This window comes from Nicotiana tomentosiformis, chromosome 2 (assembly GCF_000390325.3).
Source record: "Nicotiana tomentosiformis chromosome 2, ASM39032v3, whole genome shotgun sequence".
Taxonomy (NCBI): Eukaryota; Viridiplantae; Streptophyta; class Magnoliopsida; order Solanales; family Solanaceae; genus Nicotiana; species Nicotiana tomentosiformis.
The window spans coordinates 94,126,788-94,147,515 of NC_090813.1; the positions used below are offsets into that span (position 1 = coordinate 94,126,788).

The 20,728-nt window shown below is 34.7% G+C and overlaps 3 protein-coding genes across 4 annotated transcripts; 1 reads left to right on the forward strand and 2 right to left on the reverse strand.

Annotated features, from left to right (window-relative positions):
• The first annotated feature begins 744 nt into the window (after positions 1–744).
• LOC104086083 (uncharacterized) lies at positions 745–4,792 on the forward strand. 2 transcript variants are annotated; one of them, XM_009590250.4, is made up of 8 exons: positions 745–878; positions 965–1,084; positions 1,282–1,412; positions 1,682–1,743; positions 1,885–2,387; positions 3,214–3,294; positions 4,043–4,105; positions 4,385–4,792. In XM_009590250.4, exons 2-8 carry the CDS (start codon positions 1,040–1,042, stop codon positions 4,457–4,459), a joined length of 960 nt encoding a protein of 319 aa, XP_009588545.1. In that variant the 5' UTR covers positions 745–878; positions 965–1,039; the 3' UTR covers positions 4,460–4,792. The 2 variants fall into 2 exon arrangements, with proteins under 2 accessions (XP_009588545.1, XP_018622803.1); XM_018767287.3 differs by having other exon boundaries at positions 1,285–1,412.
• A 60-nt stretch (positions 4,793–4,852) lies between these two features.
• Positions 4,853–5,998, reverse strand: LOC104086085 (zinc finger AN1 domain-containing stress-associated protein 12). The gene is made up of 2 exons (XM_009590252.4): positions 5,766–5,998; positions 4,853–5,386 (listed from the first exon to the last, which is right to left on the reverse strand). The coding sequence occupies exons 1-2, from the start codon at positions 5,868–5,870 to the stop codon at positions 4,937–4,939; spliced, it is 555 nt and encodes a 184-aa protein (XP_009588547.1). The 5' UTR covers positions 5,871–5,998; the 3' UTR covers positions 4,853–4,936.
• An 8,389-nt stretch (positions 5,999–14,387) lies between these two features.
• LOC104086086 (uncharacterized) lies at positions 14,388–16,544 on the reverse strand. The gene is made up of 4 exons (XM_070193775.1): positions 16,366–16,544; positions 15,407–16,278; positions 15,128–15,322; positions 14,388–14,932 (listed from the first exon to the last, which is right to left on the reverse strand). Exons 1-4 carry the CDS (start codon positions 16,542–16,544, stop codon positions 14,388–14,390), a joined length of 1,791 nt encoding a protein of 596 aa, XP_070049876.1.
• Between the last annotated feature and the right edge of the window lie 4,184 nt (positions 16,545–20,728).

The following is a 20,728-nucleotide window of genomic DNA, read 5'->3' on the forward strand; positions in this document are numbered from 1 at the left end:
GTGGACTTGTATGCGCTTCCTCCAGGTATGATTTACTGGTCTGTACTGCTCAAATGACATGAGGGAGAGATTCTTTATCCATCATTAGCGTTTTAAGGTTTTTCTGTTAGCGAGAACAAGGAGAAAACAAAAAACATAAAGCACAGAGTTTATACCAAGTAAAAGGGGAAAATAAGAAGACCATTGATATTTGATAACATTAAGGACCCATTAAAAAGGAATAACGAATACACGAGTCTGTTCTACGGTTCTATCTCAGTGGAACACGAAACCACTTTTGTACACTTTACTGGACAGGGAAGGAAAGAACCCGTCTCATTTAAAATCAGGATTTGTCCGAGTTCTTTCACCTTGTGGACCAACATACCTTCATTTTAGAGTTTAAAAACACTTTCTTCACAGTTACCTGGCTGACAGACTTTTATTGAAAGGAAGTTGGGAAGAAGAAGTAATAATTGTTTTAACGATGAAGCAGAAATTATAGTCAAAATTTAACTGCTCGTGGGATCAAATACTGAATTATTTACGCTGGTGAAAATTGTAAATAGTACAGCATTGCCAAGCAACGTGGCATGTATGGCATGTCCTGTAGGGTAAAAACTTATTCTCACTATATTTCAATTTAATAGATATATAAATATTATTAGTACTAAATTATGTACATTCTTACTTATTATTACTAAGTAGTACTTAATACAAATAGTAAACATGTAGTATTGCCAAGTATGCGTGGCACAATACTGTGGCGCGTGTCATGGGACTACGGTGGACGCGCTCTCGACAAATAAATGGGGGAAAAGAGAGACAAAAAACACAAATCTTATTGCGACCTTACTGAAGAGTGAAGACTCAAGTCCGGAACTATGGAGTAAAACCAGGTATCTGATTCTTCGTCAAATGCGATTCTAGGGTTCCTTCGTTTTTGACTCTCGATCATTTAATCTTTTAGCTGTATTCCTTGCAGATTTTGTGAAAGCATTTGATCAATCCAAAAGGTTATTAGCTGTGCTTTAGCTGAGACCATCTCAAACAAACGAAAATGTCAAGGCCTCAGGTTACTATCACATTGGGCCGCTCTGGTCAAGTGAGCTTTCTCGATTTTTCACTCTTATTTTGCATCAGAATGTTGTTTATCAAGCATCAGACTTATGTTCCTCTCTTATTGGAATTTAGTTTCGCCTTTCTTTTACAGAGTTAAACCTTTTAGGAATTTACTACTTAGTTGCTTTTTAGGGTTCAATGTTCCTAATTAAACATTTTTGCGACTCTTAAAATCCGAAGAAGGTGGTGAAGCGATCGTCAGCTTCTCAGGGAACTGGTTTTGGTCAACAAAGATTGTCAGGAGGCAAAAGATCACTAGGAGAGACCTATAAGACTGACTCTGAGGATCCTTCTCTATCACTTCGCAAACGGTACAATCATTATTGTTGCTCTGTCTAATAGTTTTGGTAGAGCTAGTGTCTGCTGTTTATTTTTTTAGTTATGTTTTGACTGATTCAGGTGATAGTAAAACTATCAGAGACTTATGAACACATTATATTTAAACTATTGGTAACAGTGATACTGAATGCTTATATCTTTCTGTGGTAACTGATGACATTGTGAAAGTTAAAGTTGCTCCAGATTGAATTGATTATCATTTTATCTGAGAGTGGTAGTTTTGCTGCCATTTTTTTTCAAGTGTGCGGGAGTATGGAGGTGCAGGGAATCGTGCAGGGAATTCCGGATATGGTGGCCCTAATGGTATTATCTTAATTATCTTTTGGTTTCATCTCTTTTTTTTTTTTTGGTTCTTTTAACTTTTGAAAAATATATTTTAGTTTTACGTGTTAGTCCTTGGTCTATCACATTACCTGATTTTTCTACTGTTTCTGCTATGTGAAGATGTAAGGGTGGGGCAAAATGACCTCCGACTGAAACTAATACGCAGAACAAGGCAAAAGGAAATTATTCTGGAAATTGAAAAAAGAAAAAAAGAGCAGCATAAGATGATGGCAGAAAATGTTCGATCGGCAGAACAGTCTCATAGGAAGCTTGTCACTGTAGGCCAACGATCATCTGGAGCTAGTGAGTTGCACCAGATGGAGGCAATGAGATCCTCCTATGCATCACAGACTTATGGTGGTGTAAGACCAAGATCCCCAAATAGACTTGCAAAAGATTCTAGAGAGATCTCGCCACCAAGCAATATCACTGCAGCTCAGCATGTACTATCAATAAGGCCAGCTGAAACCTCAAGAGCAGTTGGTATGTTGAGAGCTGACCTCTTGAACCCTTCCCCATTAAAAGGTCTTACCCCTATGACCATGAGGTCCACACTAGATGCCGGGAAATCGATGCTAGGTCTTTCTTCTGCAAATGGAAGCATGCTACAAAGCTCATATCCTGTAGGAACCGACTTATTGTTTATTTACTGCTTTTCTATCTTGTATTATTTGTGGTACAGTTCTAGTCTTATCTTGTATCACGTACACTACATTTTGACTTCAACCGGAGAATGCAAAATTAGGCATTCTATATGACATTCAAGATCATGATGTTTGACCTCTTTAGTTATTGTCTTTCTGGAGAACACCACAAACAACATACTTAAATTAGTAGATCATTTATGGCGATAGATGTTTCTTCTTGCTTGGTTCTAGTGCACATCTGGCATGCTTCCTAGTACTTTAACAAATGGTTTCGTCTGTCCAGATTGTTGCCTATATTTTCCCTGTATGCTGAAATTTAGCACTGCTTATATTTTGAATATCAAATGTTTGATGAAAGTTGAGTAGGTATGGCATTGTTAGGCCATGTTCAAAAAGGCCTAGGTTGCTAATGCTCGTTCAAAATAGTTCTCTGTTGTTTTACTATTATCAGAACGATTTTTCATCACGTTGTTATTCCCCTGCCTGCAACATATAGGAAGTGTCAAGGCATTGTTTGCATCGATGTTCCTAGTATTGAAAGTATTGTGGGTTCAAATGCTTTTGAAACCAAATTGTCTATTCCCATGTCAATTTCTTCTACATTGCCTGTTAAATAGGACCGAATTAGTTGTTATTCTTCATGCTTTATGTTTTTTTTCATACTCCACCATTTAACAGCTATTGTGGTTATAGTTGTATTATTGCCCTTTACGCGTGGAATGAGGAGAAAAGAGAATAAATATTTGAAAATGGACATGAGTTTATGCAAAGATCTTAATATTTTCTATCTGGTGTTGTACAGGATCAACCGCCCGTGACCGTGGTCAGTCTATTAAATTCCCTGGGTTTGGGAAAGTATGCTATCCACTTTCAAGCTGAGGAGGTGAATAGTACTCTTGTTAATTGATGAATCATGTGTTTTGGTTTTGTCATGGTCTATTTGTTATTATATTTCAGCCTTGTGAACATTTTTATTATCAATATTGGTACTGTGGCATAGAAGCTTTAAAGGCCGAACTAGTATTTTGCAAAAGTAACAACATCATGCATTAAGTTGTATCACATTGTTGGATGGAGAACTTCTATTTCTTTGTAAAGAAGGCTTTGTTTGATCAAGAGCTAGTTGATCGCTATTGCACCCATATCCTACAGTTAGCACGTTATTCACTATTCAGAGAAGTTGGACAGCTACTGCTGGATACCTTGTGTAATGTGCTATGAACATGTGACATGACAAATCTTTCGATATTTGTTTTTTATTTATTGTGATCACGATATCAAGCTCTTAATCTCGTATAATATCCTCCCTTTTTTCCATATGCTCATCATGGCCTTCTAATCCGAGATTATTACTTGTTATCTTGATGTGTCATTGTGTAGAGGAAAGCTGCCTAATTGCTATTCGCTATTAAAAGGTGTGCCATTAACCCGTAACATTCTCAAGCATTTTCTGTTTCGCCCAACCATACCTTTGTGACATAGTTCAACTTTATAATCAGTACATCTCTTTTATTTGTTTGTTCCCATGCATCAATTTTTGTTGTCATTTGAGTGGTTTTATATACTTCACCAAGAATTTGAGAGATCCTAGTTTAAATCTTTTCGTAGTGAAGTCTATTTACCCATCGCAGATAGACATGGCAGCATTGAAGCAAATGGGGGACTGTGACCTGAAGGAGTTGGGGATACCTATGGTAATTGTGATTTCAGTCATCTTATTTTGGGAAAAAAAAATCATTACAAATTCGAATGCAAGTCAATATATGATGATTTTGCTAAGCACAATGACCTATTCTCTTCAACAGAAGAGAAACGGATACTTTTCTCGTTGGGGGTGTGGAGAGGGGCTTAACTTCTCTTTGTTCATACGTGAATTGTAGTCTAGGGTGTGGAAAAGGCACAATGGGCTCCAAGTGCCTCTTCAATTTTTGATAATACTTGCTCTTAATTGTTGCACTCTGGGGTATTTGCAGGGACCGAGGAAGAAGATTCTCCTAGCTATGCTTCCCCAAAATAAAAGAGCAATGATGCAGGTGGTAGGAAGGTAGTTATGTTTGTTGAATGCAATGCTTGGAATTGTTTTGCAGCTGAAGCTTTTGAACTGGTTGTTCCTGGGAAATGTATATAGTGGGCAGTGTCGAAATGCCGGAGTATTGGAAGAATATTGTGTATAGCAGTGAAATTCTCTTTGTTTTTGGCGGAAAAATAGCTACATCATTTTCTGTGTTTGATGTTTATTTTAGAGAAAAATTGTTCAAGAGGAGAATCTTTTCTTAAACTGTGCGTCTTATCAAAGATGACCATATAAACTGAAATGGAGGAAGTGCTATTTATCGAGCGTATGAGAAAAGAATGAAAACATGGCAGGATGCTGTTCTGAATTTAAGATTGTTCCCTCCTTGTGGTTTTTTAGGGTTGTTCTGGAAAGAGAAAAAAAACAATTTAAACAAATTAATGAGCACTTAAAATGATAGTAATAATTGCAAATGACAATTGATAAATGTATAGCAATCTCTCTGAAACAATCAACAAGCTTTAACAGAAGGTGTGGTGGGGCGTGAAGTTGATGTGCGGTTTTTATTCCCACAATCATTCCCACTCCTTGCAGCCAGAGCAATCAAAAACTTGTTATTAACTGACGGCTGGGATAATGAAGAATTCCGTTTGCAGGCGTGATCAGCAGGAAACCGATGCTTGAGGCAAACTTGAATCCTGCAACTCTTGCAAGTGCTGGTGTTTGAGAATGTCATAATCTCCTTGCATCTCTTCACAGGACAGGTAGGCTTCTTCTTCTTCTTGGGATCACAATCCCCAGATTTCTCGTGTTTTTGCAATATCGCTTTATCATCTTCACCTTGGCAGCCGGTGGTTTCAATAGACATGGAACAGATTTCGCAAACCAAAACTTTTCGGCTGTTAATATCGGATTTTGGGCATTCATGAGACTTGCATGATCTGTGCTCTACACAAAATACCTGCACGGAAGATTGAATAGAGGTAAAAGAGGGTAAAAAAAACTACTATACGAAATATCGGTTATACTTTGGAATCATAGTACACTTATGTTAGCAAATCTATCACGAATTTACTCCTGTCTTTTAACGAAGCTCTAACTTAAAGTATAACATATGTTGATTTTATCTCTAAAGTATTTTGATACGTGTAATTCATTCCAGACAGAGTCTCGTTAAAGTTTTAAAAAAAAAAAATACAAGAAGGTTTGCTAACCATAAGAATATGATCATTCTCAAAATACAACGGAAAAAGTCAAACATTTTGAATAATTGAGGAATAAATTTTGGAGCTTTTCACAAAATCCTATGTGGGAGGTGAAGAGGGGGGGAGTAGCAAAACCTTTTGACAGGCATCGCAGGTAAAGGGGAGAAAATCGAGCTGACGGCAATCAAAATGTTGGCAATGGCTTCCTAAATCTGGAAAAGCTTCTGTTCCTCCTCCCATGTTTTTCTCCTTTGCTTTTCTTTCTTCTCTTCCTTGACAGATTTTTTTCTTTTTCTGTTTCCCCGGTATGGAGTTTTCATGGTTATATATAAGAGTTAGACTTTAGGTGCTGGCTTGGGCAATAAGACAGAACAAATTACAAGTCGGCTTTCCTAATTCATGTGTGAAAGGAAAACTTAAAGGAAGCCGCGCCATCAATCGGATCCGGGTCAGCTGATGTGGTCCAGAACTATCCAGAAACTACATGGGCTGATGGAGCTCCTTTTGTGCTTGCTTGGAAAGAGAGAAAACTCGGAGCCCAGGCCTCATTTTCGGGCTGAAGCTTTGGACCTCGAGTCTCGGCTTAATTTTAGTATTTATCTAATTCTGGACCTGAGTTAAAAAAAAGGGAATCTTACATAAATGTCTCAAAAAAGTCCCAACTTACCAACCTCTAGCCATTAATTATAGACTTACCAAAACTAGCCAAACACATATAAAAATTAAAAAACCAAAGAAATAATGTTCTTTCTCTTCAAGAATCATGTAAAAATTGCATGGGGCGCCCTATTTGGTCGTCCCCATTTAACCCATATTTTTAAAATTCTTTAACCTATACCCTAATTTTGACAACTTCAGATGCCTCCTCTTCTTCCTCCTGACCTATGCGCTCCTTTCTTCCTCCTCTTCTTTTCCTCTTCTTCTTTTCTCTCTCAAACACATGAGACTTTGTATAAGTATTATTTATTGGATATGTAAAGTTTTTATTAAATCTTATCAACTACCATATTCTATGTTGAAGGACGAGTAAATAAAACTCCATAAGCTGGTTAAAGTAGGTGTGATTTGTGTCTTTTCCTGATCCATCCTTCTCTCTCTTCCAAGTTACCTGCCATACGAATGGCACATGCATGTGAAATTTATTATACACAATAATCGCTCTCGTGATCTCTTGGAATTATCTTACCCCTTGCTTTATGATATCATCCGCAGGAAAAACGACCGAAAAGGGCTGTAGAACTAAAAAATAAAAGATAGGAAAAATAACTTCAGAACATAATCAAAAAAATCAGTTAAAACTTCAGCACAATTTGGCTTAAGTTATATTTTAAAGCCATCTAACTTCAATGAAAGGCAGAACACAACTTTAGCTCTGAGACTACTGAAGTTTAGCAAATATAAAACAAAAACTTCAACTCCTAGAATGCTGAAGTTCAGCAAATACAAAACAAAACTCCAGCTCCTAAAACGCTGAAGTTCAGCAATTACAAAACAAAACTTCAGCTCCTAGAATGCTGAAGTTCAGCAATTACAAAACAAAAACTTCAGCCAAAACATGCTGTAGTTTTATTGAACTGAAGTTTGTCATTGCACTATGAACTGAATTTTGCGTGATTGCCTTTGCAAGTCAGGCCAAACTTCAGGCAAAAATATCTGAAGTTTTGCTTTGATAAGGCTACACTTCAGGCAAAACATTCTGAAGTTCAAGCTTCAGACATAAATTTTTGGTACTTCAGGCCCGTATGTCTGAAGTTACCCGAAAAGTGGGTACGCTTGCAATTTTTTTGCAAAGCGGGTATAAGTTAAAATATGACCTAAAAACTGGGTATAGATGCAAATCCCCCAAGAATCATACACAAAGATCTCCTTCCATATTTTCAAGCGTGATTAGCAACATTAGATGCAAAACGGATAGAAAATTTTATGGATGACGTAGCAAATAAAGTGATAAAATACAAAAAGATATATATATATAGAAGATTCCAAAAATCTAAGCAAAAGGGGACTTTTTTTCAATGGGTATGGTTGAGATTCATTGAAAACATATAGATGAGTCAATATACAAAATTTAAGAAATATTGAAGGTGATTTGGACTGATTTTGTATCAAAATTCGTAGTTAAAATCGAGTTCAAAAACTTTTTCTGTGACACATGTATCATGCATGTATTTCACACGCACGCATACATGGATATACATGTGATACACATTCGATACATATGTGATACACAATTGATACACAGTGTGATACATGTATCATTTTTTTTCATGTTTACCTTCTACTTCGAATTTTCAATTCAAACCACCTCAAAACTCCACCAAATCATCCCAAAACTGAGATTCAAGCTCCTTAAGATGTACACAATCTATTCTGATAACACCTCACTCAAAAGAAAGCAAAATTTGACCTTTTTGGCTACAAATAGCTAATTGGCTAATATTAGTAATATTTTATGAATTAGCCAACTTTTGTAATAAGCTATTTATAAATGGACAAACTGGTATTTTTCCTTTAAAAACTGCAATTTCAAAAAAGAAAAAAAATATATTTTAAAGCAGGTCGTTTTTTTTAAGATGCGACTTACAGTTAAATTAAAATTCTCCGATTTCCTCATCTCCTTTCCAATATTTTCTATTTCTCTACAAACATATGTAAACCCCTCAATTCACTCTCAATCTTCTTTTTATTCAACTAGTTCAGAACTTGAACTCGCAGAATAAGGACCAGAAAGCAAACATGAACTGAAATGTACCCATTCACGGCCCAATAAATATAATGACATAAGGTTTTCAGAGTTAGGGTGTGTTTGATAGGACACAAGTCATTTTCTAGGAAAATGTTATGTAATATGTAGGAGGAAGTCATTATGTGTTACTTGGTATAGTGGAAATCATTTTCAAGAAAAATATTATCCATCAAAAGGAGAAAAATGACTTCCTTCCATTGTGGACGAAACTCAATCTCATTACAACTATCTTAAATTACACACTCCAACTAATGCTTATATATTATAAATAATCTTTGTTACTCAATTTTATATCAAAATACCTTCCGATTTGCTAATATTATTATTAAGCTTTAACATATATTTTTTCTTGAAAATATTTCCATGCATGAAATCATTAGTAAAACTCATGGGATTTATCAACCATAATAATAGCAATAGAACTGGAGTGACTATGAAACATCATTGGTCAAATTTACAAGATTCATCTACAGGAAAAGCAATTCAATTGGAGAGCGCAAAAAAAAGTAAGATTTGACCCACAAATTCACATCCCTCTGATAGTAAGCCAATTATAGCTCTTCCATACCTTAAAAAAAAGGTCCTTTGCCCATTTGTAAAGTAGAAATTCCTTTGCTTTTATAAAGCTCCTTTTAAAGCATAAATGTTCTCTACTATAATACTTATATATTAATATACTATCGGTATCTATACTTTAACCTTTTTAGCGAAGTGTAAAGGACCACTGCAACCAAATTAAAAACCACCTTAGGTGACAAATAAGTATATCAAATGGTATGAGATTAAATATTAAAAAAGATTTTGTTCCACGTGTCAAACTTAAGACCTTATTCCCTCAAATGAAAAGCATGACGAGATTTCCCAAATTGCCGCTTATTCATACCTCTTTTATTTACAAGCCAAAACTATATTTTTTATGCAGCAATGGGAGCCAGTTATGGCTCAGAAATTAATAAGTACAATCAACATGCTTAAAGTTTCGTAGCTGCAGTCATGTTAATGAATAGTAATGATTTAGTAGCACCGCAAATCTTTATAATAAATGCTTTGGGTAAGAATTAACCCAAATAGCTGTCAATCTAATCTCTTAAATTAAAATTAGTCGTTAGATGTATAATTCATATATAATTTATGTATAACTGTGTATGTATAATTTATGTATACCGTCAAGAAAAAATAAACACTGAATTTAGTCGACTATTTAAGCAATAAACTTTCATTACAGAGGCGGATCCAGGATTTAAATTCTATGGGTTCAGCTTTTAAAGATTTTAGTATTAAACTCATTATATTTGTAAAGTTATGGGTTCATATCTACTATTTTTACAAGTTTAATGAATTTCTACATGTAAAATTGTATTCCGTATCAAAAGTTATGGGTTCAATTGAACCCGTCGGTAATACGCTAGGTCCGCCCCTGACTTTCAAGGTACAATTAATCAAAATTTCTAAGTTAAAGAAATGAATTGTTGTCTCTTTACATAATTTTGAGAAATGTCACGTCATGGGTTAGTTTTTCTTACATGTATATAGTCAAACTCGTCATTGCTTTTGGTCTGCAATTTTGAGTGTTCGCGCTCCATATGTCTAGGTCAACAATATGCTAAAATATCCCACGTTAATTGAGTACGATTGTCTTCTTAGAGAGATGTTAAATTAGGCTTAATTTTAATTTTTTTAATACAATTTATGGCTAGGCCTCAACAAAGAATCTAATCCCACAGTAAACTATCCTTTTTCAACATCTTTAAACCAAGTCAATTAGAACCAATTGGCAATTGAATAATTGCAGGTGCTGCTGGTTTCAAAAAGCCTAATGTCCCACAATTATTATGAAAATGAATTGTCATTTGTCGTGGTAGAATAGCTTAATTGAGTAAAGAATTGGTATAATACACAGAAAAAGTCAAAAAGGACCTCGCTTTTAAGGGGTTAGTTCTGACTGTACAATATTTTGCTTTTGAAATTAATGGGGTTTTTGGTGAGATAACGTGAATAACGATACTTGAAAAAACACAAAAGGGTCAAGGAAGTATCCTGAAAATATGAGCATTGAACTTTTAATTGTCAATAATATATAGTGGGGTAGACATGATAAATCCAAATAGAGAGACTTTACGAGGGGTGTTTTTCCTAGGTGGGGCCTTTTTAATTCATTAATAAAAAAAATACTCCCTCACTTTCAAATAAAAAAGATAATTTCCGTTTTAGTATGTTCCAATCACACATTTTTTAAAATTTGAAATAATTCTAACTTTACATTCTTCATTTTATTCTTAATGAGAAACTTTTATAACCACACAAATGTTATGACCCACAAAACTTTTACCCCTTAAGCTTTTAAGACCACAAGTTTTAAAAGTCTTCTTTCTTAAACTTCGTGTTGAGTCAAACTACCTCATCTAAATTGAAACGGAGTGAGTAGTAATTAACGACGGATAAATTCTATAGTTAAACAACAATATTCCTTGCTAATCATACTTAGCGCCATATAGTGATGAAGTTTGTAGCAAATTTTAACTTTTTTAGAAGTGATTGTTGTTTATTACCGGTGTTTTAAAAGGCGTGGGCGTAAGGCGGAGCGTTTTACATATGCCTCAGTGGGGCGTAAGCCCCATAGGTATTTAATTTTTAATATTTTATAAAATAATATAATGACAGTTAATATTTATAAACAGGTAAAATTGCATAAAAATTGAATAAAACTATATATATGTATGATTCATCCCCACAAAAAACTAATCAAAACAATCTATTATACGTTACTTACAAGCACAAGTAATTTGAGTCTAAAATAATAAAGTTTTCTATATGGAGGAACAAAAAGGATCATTAACCTGCAATTTGAACTTTAAATTTGCTGCTATGAAGAAAAATATAGTTCTCTTTGTATTTGTAAAAAAAAAAAAAAAATATTCGTTGCTTTTCGGAGATATTAGCATACTAGCGGACAAGATAAAAAATTGGAAAACCCATGAATTATGGCTTAAATCAATAAAAAAGGTCTTTACTTTTAAATTTAATACTTTTGAGCTCCTTTTTAAACCTTTTGAGTAATTACCAAACTGACTTTTGAGAATTTGGATATTATATGAAGGACTAATTCAATAATTTTTGTTTTAATTTGAAAAAGTTTATGGGGCTTACTCTTTACTAAAAAAATGCGCCCCGAACGCCCGGGGCGTACGCCTCTTGAGACTTTCGCCCCACACCATCGCCCCGGGGCATTTTTGGTACGCCTCGCCCCGGGGCTCGCCCCAGAAACGCCTTTTAAAACAGAGCTTATTACTCTCTCTAGTCCACAATAAGTGATCATTTTACCTTTTTATTTTGGTTTAAAATAAGTGTCCATTTACTTAATTAACAAGGAATTAATTTTATTTTTCCAAAATTTGCCCTTATTTACCTATTCTAATATGTAGAGGTAACAATTAATTAAAGTTAATTTAGTGAATATTTTTTTTTCTCTAAAAGTTCGTATTTTCTTATTGAGTGTGTCAAAAGATAAAAGTCACTTATTATGGAGCGGAGGGAGTACGCAGGACTATGTCCATTTGATTTTCCAATCCTCTCTTTTCATTTTGTTTGTGTATTATTTCATCAAAGAAACAACTTTTAGAAGCTATTAGCCTATTAGGATAATGTTTCAATCAAGTTTTACGAAGTAATTTTTTAAATATTAAGAGCCCGTTTGGACATTAGAAAAATTTCACTTTTTTCCGATTTATTTTTATTTTTTTCCGAAATTAGTGTTTGGTCATAAATTTTTAAATTTTCACATGAAGATGGATTTTGAAATTTTTCGAAAATTTGAAAAACTCCAAAAATCTGTTTTTCAAAATTATCATTCAGATCACTCACAAAACTTAAAAAACAACCCAAAATTATATTCATGTCAAACACAACTCTAGTTTTCAAATACCATTTTCGCTTGAAATTTTGTTTCACTTTTTTCCGGAATTTTACAATTCTTATGTCCAAACGCTAAATAAAGTTTCTCCAAGAAAAAGCGTTTGGATAGTTGTATTTTTTTTTTTTTTTTTTTGAAGAAAATTCCTTTTTTTGGGAAATTCAAAAGAGAATTTCTGACATTCAATTATTTAGCAAATGAGATATGGATGTTTTTTTCTACGACCAACCGAAGTTCTTTCCATAATAAACATAGTAATTTTTTATTTTAAAAATTAACAGTTGAAGAACAAAACATAAATTTGAATACAACAAATTCTTATATTTCCACTTCAAAACTCAGATTCCACGTCAATTTCTGATATAATCATGTGTAAGAGTAATCTTCCAGACATACCAAAACATTTACTAACAACAAAACATATTCATTAAATCAGCACAAACCAAAGTCGAAACAAAACGGCTTTGTAGTCAAGGAGCCAACTAAGGCCCCGTTTGTACATGATTTTTTTCCGTTTTTCAATTATTGTTTTTTCAAAAATATGTTTGTCCATAAAATTTTACAAGTTTTTGAAAAAATTTCAAAAATGAGTTTTCAGAATTTTCAGAAAAACTTTTCCCCACTCACAAAACTGCAACTTTTTCAAGTGAAATACATATCCAAACATAATTTCAAATTTCAAATATAATTTTTCAACTTAACTCCAAATACTTATAATTTTTTTCAAAAATTATAATTTTTATGTCCAAACGCCTACTAAATAATTGAAAATGGAAGACATGAGAGAGAGAGGAGTGCAGCAAGAAAAAGGAAGAAAGAAGCTTAGCAGCAAAGCTAAGTATAGAAGCATAAGAGCATTATTGAATAATGTTGGGGATTTTATTTAGGGTGCGCTTGGTTTTTTTTCTGGAATTTTTTTTAAATTAGTCGGATTATAAATATTATTAAATGTGTAAAATAAAAAAGAAAAAGAAGAGCAATGATGTGATTACACTGCCATGCACGAGTGATGTTTCTTCTGAGAGGTTTCTCTTTCACTTTGGTTTCTCCGACTTGCAAGTCTCAATTGCAAGGTTGTCAGTGCTCTTTTTTGGGCACGACTTTTTAGACTTTTAATATGACAAAGTTTATTTGCTGTTTTATCTATGATAGCAACTCATGTGGTATCTATAATCATCACGAATGTACAAAAAAGTATTAAAGATAATCTCTCTTTCGTTTTGTCTTTGTGCCAATTGATTTTGTTTTTGTTTATTGAAACCAGTTTCACCTCATGCTATATTGACCTGTAGGTGTTGGGGGTTTGGAATTGACCCTGCCTCGTATATTAATATCCAAAAAATAAACACATGAAGGAGCGGATATGAGACCTTACCTCTTCGAATTGCACTTGTGAATTGGGCATTCCCAATTCATTTACATTTTTAAGCTCATAAAAAAAGACTGCACTAGTGTCTTTGTACCAGTGACAGCCAAGATGTTTTGGTCCTAGTGTTAATACCACATCTAGGGTTACATTATGTACCACAAAATTAGCATGGGAAAAGCTCGTCCCGTTACACTGTAACATCATATACATTAAGAAGCAAGAGGAAAATATGGAACTATGTTTAGCTTTCTTGATTCTTAAAGAAGTTACTCCCGCTTTGTCCAAAGTGTATGGACCAGTGGCCTCTGTTGGCAGAGGCGGATCCAAAAATTTAATTTTATGGGTTCAAGATTTAGACTCTAGTATATAACTCAAGGTACTATACAATAATAACCGAATGAAATACGAACAATGATATTTAATATATATGTAACAAGTACCGAACCATCTAACATAATATATGTTCAATAAATATCACCATTACAATTGTACCCGACGGGTTGTCATATTTTGAAAACGATCAATAATCGCATCATTAGGTACACTTTCAAATACTTCATCTTCTATATAACAAACTAAACAGTCATTCAAAAATTCATCACCAATTCTGCTACGCAAGTCATTTTTGATGTACTTCATTGAAGAAAAAGCTCTTTCTACTGTTGCAGTAGCGACAGGCAATATCAGACTTAACTTCACAAGCAAAACACAAGTCTCCAAGTCTTGTACAAATCATTCAACTAATGTTTCTGAAAGATCTCCAAGTCCTTTCAAGTTAGAGAAATCATTATCTTCTTTCACAAAGAGAATATAGTTGTCAAGCTCGTAACTGAGATCTTCAAGCTTTGAACCACTAAACTCATGAGGATAAAGTGTAGCAAGTTTCATAATTCTGTATTTATCATAATTTGCAAAATAATTATCCGGACTCAAACTAGCCATACCAAGAAGTAGATTACTATTCACCGCATCAAAACGACTGTTAAGCTCCGAAAGTTTCAAATCAATAACAGTATTAAAAACTTCGACACGCAAATGATGAGAATATGTAACACTTGAACTCCTACGCTTTGACTTTCCAAGATGATAGTTCTTATCCATTTCAGGGATCACAATATCATGCTTGGAACAAAATGAAGAGGCGTCATCTATCAATGATTCCCATTTAGATTCTCTCATCACTTGCAATTGCCTTTTGGCGAAACCAACAAGCTTCATAGCATTTACAATATCATGATCTTTTCTTTGCAAAGCTATATTCAAATCATTTGTGATTGCTAATAATTTTAACATCAAATGTATCATATGCACAAACTCAAAAGATCTTATGTCATTCACTAGACTTTTTGCCACTGATCTCTCAAGATAATTTACACCCTCACTTGCAAGAAACTCAAGTACATTAATGATTGACGAGAATAATGCAATAAAGTTACGCACTGTCTTAAAATGAGAACCTCATCGGGTATCACCTGGCCTTTGGAGTCGAAGTTCTTGATTTAGTCCACTTCCTGTATGAACTTCACCAAGCACTTGTAGCTCCTCTAGTTTTTTTGCCTGATCCTCTCGTAGCATATTCCTACGCTTAAAAGAACTTCCAACAATATTCAAGACATTAGCAACAATATCAAAAAATTGATTTGCATCATAATATTTTTTTGCAACGGCTACAAGAGTCAATTACAATTGATGGGCAAAGCAATGTATACAATATGCCGAAGGATTATCTTTCAGAATTAAAGTTTTAAGACCATTGATTTCTCCTTGCATGTTACTAGCTCCATCATAACCTTGTCCCCGTATTTGAGATGGACTCAATGAGTGCTCTAAAAGCAAATCATAGATTGCTTTTTGTAATGACGATGAAGTTGTTTTTTTAATATGAACAATACTAAGGAATCGCTCAATAAGTTTTCCCTCTTTGTTGACATACCGCAGAACAAGAGCCATTTGTTCCTTATGAGAGACGTCCTTAGATTCATCAACCAAAATTCCAAAATATTCTCCATTTAAATCTTCAACTATTGCTTTAATTATTTCTTTCGCACAAGCATTCACGATCTCTTTTTGGATATTTGGAGCAATCATCATGTTATTTTGTGGAGCACTTTGTAGCACAACTTTTTTCACTTCATCATCCCTATCTGCATACCATTGTAAGAGTTCTACAAAGTTTCCTCTTTTAATAGAAGTTTCACCTTCATCGTGGCCCCGGAAAGACATTCCTTGTTTTAAAAGAAATTTTGCCACATCAATCGAAGCATTCAACCGAACTCGATAATCACTTTTAATTTTTTCAGACTGCTTGTCAAAAGAGGTTAGAATTGATTGCTCTTGATTAATTAAATCTCTCATCATCATAAAACATCTATTGTGAAGACTATTCACCTCTCCAATATGTGCGTTAAGCCTTTCTGTAGCTTTATTCCAAGCTCTAAAACCATTCTTTGTGAAAGAATCCCCAACTTTTTCATGTCCTCCATGCTCATTTTTAAACAAGTAACAACATAAGCAAAATGCTGCATCAACTTTAACACTATATTCTAACCATCCAGAGTATGAAGTGTTAAACCATTCAAGATTAAATTGACGCATAAATCCACCAAAATCTCTTTTTGGAAAACTACAATTACGAGGTTGACAAGGTCCTTGTTGAATATAATATCTTCTCACTCGGTCACGTAAATTCGGAGGATACTCTAAAATTTACTTTCTTTCTGCGGGATCAGGTTCAAGATTCAAATTCAACATTTTCTCTTTGTTTGATACCGCCGAAGGATTAATATTGTCATGAATAATTGGACATGGAGAAGAACTCGGTGTAGGAGGACTAGAACCAGAACCAGAACTTTGAGGAGTTCGAATAGCCTTGAAAAATTTTGTGATCATATCCACACTCACTAAAAAGATCCTAAAAATCACAACAAAAAAAAAATTACACTTCAAGGTGTAATTGAAACTTAATCCAACCAAATTAATATTTCAACAACTTAAGTACTTATGAAGTTGGAGTTAATATGATACAATATCCCTAGGCCTAAAAGTAAGATTAGTTTAGGAAAGGATTGACTAGTAATTAAGTTGATATAAAAAGTTAAATTTAAATTCATTAATTTACTTAAAGTTTAATTATTATTTGAATTATTATATCTTAAACTTCCCAATGTAAGGTTCACACTTCACGCCTTTCTGTAGTACATAGAGCAGTATTTTCTTAGGAGACAAGTCGAATCAAGACAAAACCCATCAATACAAAGCAATCTTATCATCTCTTTATTCCTTGTTTCTTTAACTATTTTCTATAAAAATAAGCTGAACTGCTTTGTGAAAAAAACGAAAAAGACAAGATCAAAAGTCAAAACACATCCTTTTGGGTGAAGTTTTGTTCTGATAGTGCGTTTCTTATATGGAACCAAAATACAAGAACCAAGAACAGTAGTGGCAAATCTTGTAACTTATAATTAATAAATATTATTGCATTATTATTGACAAAGAGCAATAGAGGCATACCAGCAAAACTAAAGAAGAGGATTGATTGCAGACTTGCAGTTTATGTCCAAGAAAAACTGAAGAAGAACCTTTGCTTTGATTCTTTTGAAACCCTAGCTTTAAAAATTTGGGAACCGTGAACCTTCTGAAAAATGAAAGGTTTTGATCTCTTAAAGTTTTGTGAAGACCAACTTTTTTATAATTATTAAAAAGCCCCACAAGTTAATGAAGTACACATTAAAGAATAAAATTAATTAGGTGGTCCTCATCTTTTAAGAATAAGAAACGGACCTCTTTAAATGGGAAGGGGCAAAAAAAGCCCATAAGTAACAAAGAAGTCAAACAGTAACTTAAATAAAATTGCAATAAAAGTTGTGTACACAGAGATTCGAACTTAAGTCTTCTCGCAATAAGTGGAACTTCGCCCATCAGTTTTACCACTGAACCCATAGCCTCATTTAGTCTATGGGTTCAAACACTAATATATGATCATATTTCAGTAATTTTGCACAGTATATTCTCGGGTTTTGTCGAAAGTTATGGGTTCAATTGAACCCGTATCCATAACACTAGATCCGCCCCTGTCTGTTGGCATATCCTCCTTCCTGTAATAGATTTCTGGGGAGTTGAATTGTTGTAAGTGTTATCCCCGCCAATATTGCTGTATTTGTAAATAATAATTCTGCAAAATATAAGTTAACGTAATGAAACAATAATAAATTCGAGCCCACTGAATTCACAGTGTTTCCTTAAGAAATTTAATCCCCTCCTAGTACCCAAGGTAATGGATTATTTCCTCCCAGGATAGAACGAATAACACACTGGTGTAGCGGTACTTCAAACCCCAGTGTTTCAGCGAACACAAAGTTCGGTAGCAAATCACACTTACAGTTACTTTGTTTGAAGTTAAAAACAATGCAGAACGAAGGAGTATAAACTCAGAAAATCGTATGGAAAAGCTGAGAGGAAGGAGTGCAATGTATAGCCAATTTGTTGAGCGAATTGTGTGTTGTGTGTTGAGTGTCTTTCTTCAACATCTGCTGCACATATATATAGCAGCCAGTGTTGAAGAAGACCAAACGTCCACCCTCCATTGTGGAGCAAGCATTAGCTTGTTTGTGGAGCAAGCACTTCATGTTTGTGGAGCAAGCACATTCATGATGGGAAGAGCATTAGGCGGCTGCCAAATGGTCAATACACGGATTGAAAAATATCCGTTACAAATGCGGATAATCTAACGTTAATATTTACTATTAACAAATAAATTTGGTCCAAAAAATTAATCAATCAATCGATCATTTGACCAAATCCAAATCCAAATCCAAATTCAAATCCGAAGCCGAAGCCGAAGCCGAAGCCGAAGCCGAAGCCGAAGCCGAGCCGAGCGAGCGACGACGACGACGGCGCGAGGCTTGCTTTCTTCTTAACTCTTTAAGAGCTACAAGAAGAGCAATTATATATATACCCACCAAAAATGTCTTCCTCTTCCAATATGGGACAATGTCTCATTGTCAAGAGGGAAAAACTTAAAATTTTACTCAAAATTTCATTTTTCCTCCATTTCCCATTCACCCTCATTTTAAGAATATTTCATCTTAAAAACAAAACCTCAACAATCCCCCACATGAATGGGGAATGGCTATATCATGGAAGTATGCATGGAAAAACTGTGTGATTTACAAGTAAGGATTAATCGCATCTGGATAAGTAGGTTTTCCTTTGAACTTTCCGTAGTAAACTTATGTCGGATATACTCGGTCAATCGGTAGATTTGATATCTTTGAACCGTCGATCTTTGGTGTATACCTAGACAACCATAAGTCACACAATCAACCCTTAACCGTCTTTGGTTCTCATTGTTGTGTTCGTTTCAGCCATGAACACCGCCTGGTTTCATAAGTGCGTAGAGAACTGGCCTTACAAAGTTCTCCTTGAAGCGGCTAACACTTTACACTTACATAGGTGATTCCTAAACGTGTCATCCTGTAGATACACTATTTGATATACCCCGTATCAAATTTAGAAATCATTAAAAAGCCTTAATGCTTTATCCTTGGTACTGAACATTGTCTCATCACGAGAACGGACTAAAATTTTATTTGACAATGTTGAACCGTCATTAATGACTTTGTTTGATCTCCTTGAACCTAGATCTTGGGATCTCCAGTCTTCTAGGTAGAGTTACCGCCACAATGACTTGTTCTCGGCCATAGCCCCATTCCCCTTGATGATTTCTCAACTACCTCTCTAGTTAGGCCTTTTGTAAGTGGATCCGACACATTATCACTTGACTTTACATAGTCAATCGTGATAATTCCTCTAGAGAGTAATTGCCTAACGATTTTATGTCTTCGTCGTATATGACGAGATTTACCGTTATACATAACGCTCCCAGCCCTTCCAATTGCCGCTTGACTATCACAATGTATGCATATTGGTGCCAACGGTTTGGGCCAAAATGGAATGTCTTCCAAGAAATTTCGGAGCCATTCAGCTTCTTCACCGGCTTTATCTAAGGCTATGAATTCAGCCTCCATTGTAGAGCGGGCAATACATGTTTGTTTGGACGACTTCCAAGATACCGCTCCTCCACCAATAGTGAATACATATCCACTCGTGGACTTAGAATCAGTTGAACCGGTGATCCAATTTGCATCACAGTATCCCTCAATCACCGCAGGGAAATTACTGTAGTGCAATTCAAAGTTCTGGGTATGTTCTAAATATCCCAAAACTCGTTTCATTGCCATCCAATGAGATTGGCCTGGATTGCTCGTATATCGACTCAGTTTACTTATAGCACAAGCTATATCTGGTCGTGTACAATTCATGATATACATTAAGCATCCCAACACACGAGCATAATCCAATTGTGATATGCTTTGGCCTTTGTTCTTTGCTAATGCAAGATTCACGTCAATTGGAGTCTTTGCAACTTTAAAGCCCAAGTGCTTGAATTTTTCAAGTACTGTCTTAATATAATGAGATTGTGACAATGCCAGACCTTGAGGAGTCTTATGGATCTTAATTCCCAGAATTAAATCAGCAACTCCCAAGTCTTTCATATCAAACTTGCTATTGAGCATACGCTTAGTAGCATTTATGTTGGCAATGTCATTACTCATTATCAGCATATCATCCACATATAGGCAAACAATGACTATGTGATTTGGAACATTTTTAATGTACACACATTTATCACATTCATTTATCTTAAAACCATTTGACAACATTGTTTGGTCAAATTTTGCATGCCATTGTTTGGGTGCTTGCTTTAGTCCGTAAAGAGACTTAACAAGTCTACATACCTTCTTTTCTTTACCTAGAACCACAAACCCTTCAGGTTGTTCCATGTAAATTTCTTCCTCCAACTCTCCATTTAAGAAGGCCGTCTTAACATCCATTTGATGAATTTCATGACCATACACTGTAGCTAATGCTACTAACATTCGTATGGATGTAATTCTTGTAACTGGAGAGTATGTATCAAAGTAGTCTAGACCTTCTCGTTGTCTATACCCTTTGACTACGAGTCTTGCCTTGAATTTATCAATAGTGCCATCATCTTTGATTTTTCTCTTAAA

What these genes read in the sequence shown, in the direction of transcription:
- LOC104086083 (XM_009590250.4), top strand. Translation starts at nt 1,040, where the DNA reads ATGTCAAGGCCTCAGGTTACTATCACATTGGGCCGCTCTGGTCAA. An exon ending in TCCACTTTCAAGCTGAGGAG is followed by an intron (nt 3,295 to 4,042) that starts GTGAATAGTACT and finishes TACCCATCGCAG; the next exon opens with ATAGACATGGCAGCATTGAA. An exon ending in AGGAGTTGGGGATACCTATG is followed by an intron (nt 4,106 to 4,384) that starts GTAATTGTGATT and finishes GGGTATTTGCAG; the next exon opens with GGACCGAGGAAGAAGATTCT.
- LOC104086085 (XM_009590252.4), bottom strand. Translation starts at nt 5,870, where the DNA reads ATGGGAGGAGGAACAGAAGCTTTTCCAGATTTAGGAAGCCATTGCCAA. An exon ending in CCTGCGATGCCTGTCAAAAG is followed by an intron (nt 5,387 to 5,765) that starts GTTTTGCTACTC and finishes TCTTCCGTGCAG; the next exon opens with GTATTTTGTGTAGAGCACAG.
- LOC104086086 (XM_070193775.1), bottom strand. Translation starts at nt 16,544, where the DNA reads ATGATCACAAAATTTTTCAAGGCTATTCGAACTCCTCAAAGTTCTGGT. An exon ending in CATGCAAGGAGAAATCAATG is followed by an intron (nt 15,323 to 15,406) that starts GTCTTAAAACTT and finishes TGACTCTTGTAG; the next exon opens with CCGTTGCAAAAAAATATTAT. An exon ending in ACTTCGACTCCAAAGGCCAG is followed by an intron (nt 14,933 to 15,127) that starts GTGATACCCGAT and finishes TAAAATTATTAG; the next exon opens with CAATCACAAATGATTTGAAT.